This window comes from Clarias gariepinus, chromosome 21, assembly GCF_024256425.1.
Source record: "Clarias gariepinus isolate MV-2021 ecotype Netherlands chromosome 21, CGAR_prim_01v2, whole genome shotgun sequence".
NCBI classification, from domain to species: domain Eukaryota; kingdom Metazoa; phylum Chordata; class Actinopteri; order Siluriformes; family Clariidae; genus Clarias; species Clarias gariepinus.
In genome coordinates, this window is record NC_071120.1 from 1,963,999 (window position 1) to 1,970,157 (window position 6,159).

The window sequence follows — 6,159 nt, forward strand, 5'->3', positions numbered from 1 at the left end:
ACCCAATCTAATTCAAATATTGAGGTATATTTTTTGAAACAAATAAATAAAAGCAATATTAATTCCAGATTTACACGTTTACACAGGTTTGACCAAAGTCTGAGTGATGATGTGTTGAACAGACTGCGTTGCTCAGGTTTTATTGTTTGTTTGGTAGGTTTTTCTCAGAAGCCTTCAGAAGGTTCAGGTCGAGCGGTGCCTCAGCACGACAAGGAGAGCCGTGAGTTCAGCCGTCCTGCTCCGGACAGATCGGAGTGTGTGACTATACACGTGCCGCCCACAGGTACACCCTCGTTACTGCACTAAATCAGCAGCACAACAAGTCAGGATCAACACCTGGGTGAAATAGGAATGGAGTAAAGTGACACTTTGTGTCTCTCAGTCTGATTGGTCCTGTCTGATTGGTCCTGTCTGATCTCACAGACACAGAGAGAGGTGCGTACTGGGAGCTGCGTGCGCTGGCCCGGCCTGTGATCTGTAGGGCGCTCAGGTCAGGGTCTCTGAGAAATCCAGACTTCAGCAGCCTGACTCCTGTACACACACGAGTGTGTCTGAAACAGCAGGAGAAACTGCTCCGTACAGGACAGGGTCAGACACACACACACACACCAGCACTTGCACTGACACATAAAAACATGCTGGACTTTAAGTGTTATTACATACGATAACATACATGTGTGTGTGTGTGCTAGACAGGAAATGTGAGTACACCGACGTGGCCTTGCTACATATTCTGGTCACGATAAAGGACCTGCTGCTCAGGAGTGACCTCAACACTGCAACAGGTACACACACACACTCTCTGAACTCTCTGTGTTCTCTTCTGTACGAGTTGTGAGAGTTAATCGTGTGTGTGTGTGTGTGAGGTCATCTGGAGAAGGCACACTCCACCTGTGCGCTGGATGGTCTGGGAGAGCTGCTCAGGAAGTTTCAGGTGCTCCAGCATCTGAGCAGGAAGTGGGCGGAGCCTCGGCTGAGAGTGCAGCACCTGCAGGAGCAGATCGTCACCTGGCTGCAGAGGACGTCCTTTACGAAGGTAGAAGTTTCGGTGGTGTCCTGAATGTTTATGCATGCTGTCCGTGTGTGTTTTTGTGACGTGTGTGTGTGTGTGTGTGTGTGTGTGTAGATACTGGTTGTGACTGCAGCAGAGAATGTGAGGGCGGAGCTAATGCTGGCTCTAAGGCAGATACCAGGTCAGTGTGTGTTTTCATCAAGTGTTCTGATTAACAGCAGGAAATAGTGATACAACTGGTGTGTGTGTGTGTGTTTGCACATGTTAGGAAACTCTGTAGCTGCACTGACTGCAGAAGACGGCGGCAGATTGGACATCAAGATTCTTACACACAGGTGTGTTTCGTCCTCATCTGTACCTGTCTCTTTGTAAACACATTTTTGTCTACATGTGTGTGTGTGTGTGTGTGTGTGTAGTCGGTGTGCTGTAGTGTGTGTGAAGCAGCTGCAGGCTGGGTTTCCGTGGTGGAGATTCAGCGTTGTGTTCGAGTTTCAGTGTTCCTGTGACTCGACTGTCAGGAGCCTCTGTGTCAAGTACAAGATCCCCTACACCTGCTTCACCACTGCAGCGCCACCTACAGGTGACTCATATTGTATAGTAATAACACAAACCCCCGCAAGGTGTTTCTGCTCTGTACTGAAGCAAGAAAATACTTAATATGACTGTGCATGTGTGTGTGTGTATGTGTGTGTGTTCTGACCCAGACCCGTCGGCGGTGTCCTGCTCCCCTCTGGACCGGGTTCCTTTTGTGCTGTTCATCACAGAGGGTTTGCTGAAGCACACTGACCTCATGCAGCTCGAGTCCACGTCAGTCCTTCTCTTTTTTCTTTTCACTCTCAACAGTTAACCGGATCTTAACCAGGAGTTCTAGCGCAGTTCGTTTTTAAGTGATGTGAGAATGTATGGACGGCTCTCTGAACCCAGTTGGGTGAAGTCAGGACAGTTGTTGGTGATCTATCTGTTTAGTGATGGACGTGTGTAAAACTCTGCTGCAGGTATAACATGACTCTCCTGGAGAGGACCCACCCTCCGTCTCTACAGCAGCTGGGACGGACACACCTCTATGACGTCATCACGGTCGATGAGAACACCAGCATTCTGCTGCAGGTGAGTAACACGTCACGGGATACGAGTAAGACTGTGATGCTGTGCACATAATGTGAGTGTTATAAGTGGGAGAGTGAGTGTTGTAGGGTTTTGTGTGTGTGTGTCTGTGTCTGTGTGTGTAGGAACTCTGGGAGCTGGAGCATGAGCGAGCAGCCGAGCGTTTGGTTCTGAGACTCTCGGCTCTGTCGCTGCAGTTCGGCCGCTGCTGGGTCATACTGCACTGCTCCGGTCGGTGGGTTACACACTCTTTCTGAACACTCCTCCTGAACACTCCTCCTGTACACTCCACCTGAACACCACCTTCTGAACACTCCACCTTCTGAACACTCCACCTTCTCGAGGTGTCCGCAGTGAAGACTCGCTGATTTCATCTTTTTCTTTCTCTCCGTGTGCAGTGTGTGTGGTAACGTGTTGAGTAACCTGGCGTTGATCTACTCATCCTTGGTGCTGTTTGGACAGAAGTCTGAAGGTTTGGATGTTAAAGTGAGTCACATGACCTTTCATTTAGTGATGCACGATTTCTCAGGGACACTAAAATGATGCACATGGCAGGAGCACCGATGTCATGAATATTTAGATGCAGTGAACCAAAGTGTGAACTGTGTGTGTGTGTGTGTGTGTGTGTGTGTGTGTGTGTGCTTAGGTGTTGCTGGCATACAGTATGGCAGACGTAGCCCTGTGTGTGTATCGAGTCTGCCTCCACACTCTACTCACCTCACAGAGAGATGTGTGTAGCTGGCTCGACCGAGAGTGGTTCAGCGTACTGCCTACTCAGGTACTGAGTGTGTGTGTGTGTGTGTGTGTGTGTGTGTGTATCTGCCATAATTTACTTTTGTGTCTACTTTACATAAATATATATGTTTATATATATTGTGTGTGTGTGTGTGTGTGTGTGACAGGAAGAGCAGAGTTTGCTGTATTTCCCGAGTGTGAACTGTGTTGTAGCTCAGCTGCTGCTGAGTCGATGTCCCTCCCTACAGTGGCTGCTGGACGCTTCACACACTCAGCTGGAGGAGATGTTTCCTGAGATCACACCTTCTATCCTTAAGGCAAACACACACACACACATAATGTGCAAAAGTACCATCACACAGACAGGCAACAGTGTTTCTGCTGCACACGTACTGTGTGTGTGTGTAACAATTCAGCAATAAGCAACGCTGCTAGCCCCGCCCCTCAGTACTATGAACCTGGTACCGTCAGTCAGGAAGAATAACAGTGTTTTTATCTTGAACTTTGCTGTACTGACTAGTTATACATAACTCATACTAACACACTACGTACAGTACACACACACACATACAAGACTCGACTTGTAAACATTCACAAGTTTACATTACAACCTTCTGTGTGTGTGTGTGTGTGTGTGTGTGTGTGTGTATAGATCTTCAGTGACAGTACAGCTGCATACAGATCCGCTGCTGCTGCCACACAGTGTGAGGGTGAGGTCATACACATCCACAACTCTGGTCTGGATAAGGATGAGTCTGTCTCACACACACACTCGGACCCGTTCCCCGTCCACTCGTGCTTCCCCGGGTTCCATCAGGAGACTGAAACTGTGCCTGATGGCCGGTTCGGGCCGTGTTTAACGAGCATACACTCACAGACTTTGGCTGAAGAACAGACACAGGGTATGAGTTCACACACACACACACACACACACACATAAAGTAATGCGGTGCACTACAACAGGTTGCTTCCTGTTCTGTTCCTTTACTAAACCTCTTGGAGTTAATTAGTCGTGTTAAATTGTCTGTCACACAGCAGCAGGAGAGTTCCGTCGAGCATCGCCTCTGATCTCTGGTCTCTCTGTCACACACTCACACACCGTCTCCTGCACGCCGTTCACCCCAAGCCTTCATCCTCACTCGACTCCTCCCCTCCTACCCCACATGTCCCGACAGCACTGGGGAGGCAGGAGCACTTTACAGGCTGAGAGATACACGGAGAGAAAAAGACCAGCAGGGGGCACCATACACAGAGGTACACACTCCCTTCACTTCCTGTTTAAATGTATTTCCTGTCTACATCATTCTACTCCTTAAGTGCGTCCTACCTGTCCCTTCACACCATTACTACATACATCACTCACTATGTTGTGTGTGTGTGTGTGTGTGTGTGTGTGGCAGTGTATCCCCAGTGTAAAAGAGGACGTCTTCAGTTTGAGAAAGTCCCAGGACGGAGTGATGGACAGACAAGACTCAAGTTTTTCTAAGCACCTGCTAACACGTGCTCTCTCTCTTACACACACTCCACTCATTAGGCCTGGACTCTGACGTGTGAGTGTGTAATCATACACACTGTTTCCTGGAGGAATCTCACTACACACAGCTCAGACTCCTGGACACTCCGGTTCATTTGTTTAGTGTTTATAGGGAAGTCCTTCAGTGTGTGTGTGTGTTTTTCACCTCAGTGCAATATGAGTCAGTTGAGAGTGGTTAAATACTATGAATTAAACATTTTTATTATGATTTATAATATGATCTGTTCAGACTGAATAAAAACACTTTTCTGCTTTAAAATGACTTTAGGATTAAAGCTAAACCTAAAAGTTTGGTAGCTTTGTAGATGTTTTTATCCTCCACTGTGTAACACAGAAACACAAAGAAGTGTAATGTTCAGGAAAAGTTATTGTATGTTCTGAGCCCATCTGTAAACCTTTATCCTCACACTCACACACACACTATTCAGTCACCAGTGCAGCAGGTGCTGTGAGTCATTTCTCCGGTATACACATTTCCATAACTTCTTTCTGTAAAGCTGCTTTGTGACTTTGGCCAATGTTAAAGCACGATACAAACAAAATGAAACTGAATTTAATTATAGTGCAGGTACAGTAAGTGTACTATCAGAGTATGTATTTTACCAGGTAACCTGTTTGTGAGAAGATCTCACTGCCTGGCATTTGTTACCACAATATGATCTTAAAACATCACCTGTGTTCTGATCCAATTGACTGAACCGTCTCAAGGACACCATCGAGACGATAAGGAGCATTAATATAAACCTGCACTACTGCCAGGGCGTCTGTTATACGAAACATCTCTTTGGTGTAGAAATGTGAGACACATAACCTTCAGATCTGACTTATATCACTGTGAGTGAGACTGTGGGGGAAAAAAAACAGGAGACACATGAAGGTCGTTCACATGAGCACTTTGTTATTGATGTCCATACACGGTTGGTGATGTCATACACATCGTACAGAAGGACGAGGGGACAGGAGGAGCTCCGTTCCTTACATCAGGCCTTAAAGGGTCGAATCATCTATAACCAAGCAATACAAAAAAGCCTGTTTTTATTTTATTTATTCATTTTTTGCAGATTTCACTTCACAGCCACCAACTCCTTCAGTGTTAACGATGCTTTCCTTCTGTCCTACTGAACGACTCGAGTCGTGTTCACAGGCCCATGTGAGGAACAGAGCTGAGAGAGAGAGAGAAAGACTTCACTCACTAACCGAGATCTGATCAGAAACACAAACACTTCCTTCTACTTTCTGGTCCGTCCTCCATCTATTGATCTGAAATACAGATCCGTTATTTGAGACGTTTGCCAATTTGATAGCTTTAGGTATTTTGTCTAATAAAGTGTAACTGTACGCTGCTTTCTATTTCGACTCTCAGGTTTTAAGCAGCAGACAGATGGGAATCAAATTCGTTAATCGCACTTGTGTCAGATCGGGGAACTTGTTTGCACTGGTGTTGTTTTTGTTTACTGATGATCTAACATTGTGGGTTTGTTGATGCTAGCGTCATGCTAACAGACACCTGTTTTATCCTCACCTGACGTTCACACTTGCTAGACACACATTACTTGGAGTTTGACTTTTTCCAGGTGTGGAGCGTGTGTGTGAGTTTTCCTTTCATTCTTTTATCAAACTTGATTAGCGCCGTACGGTTAATCACATGACTCGCGCAAAACAACATGCAAATCCAGAATGGCACTGAATATTAATTAAGAAGATGAAAATGTCATCTGTGAAGTTAGCGCCGTGTGTGTTGTGGACGTGTACAGAAAACTGATAAACACCAGGA

At 46.3% G+C, this 6,159-nt stretch overlaps 1 protein-coding gene across 1 annotated transcript; it reads left to right on the plus strand.

Moving 5' to 3' along the window:
- The first annotated feature begins 106 nt into the window (after positions 1-106).
- Positions 107-4,638, plus strand: LOC128509709 (protein shortage in chiasmata 1 ortholog). Its single transcript, XM_053481542.1, has 17 exons — positions 107-113; positions 158-283; positions 424-588; positions 693-785; positions 867-1,036; positions 1,127-1,193; positions 1,281-1,347; positions 1,429-1,592; positions 1,717-1,819; positions 2,008-2,119; positions 2,242-2,351; positions 2,515-2,602; positions 2,763-2,894; positions 3,019-3,168; positions 3,504-3,753; positions 3,887-4,105; positions 4,252-4,638. The coding sequence occupies exons 1-17, from the start codon at positions 107-109 to the stop codon at positions 4,335-4,337; spliced, it is 2,109 nt and encodes a 702-aa protein (XP_053337517.1). The 3' UTR covers positions 4,338-4,638.
- The last annotated feature ends 1,521 nt before the right edge of the window (positions 4,639-6,159 follow it).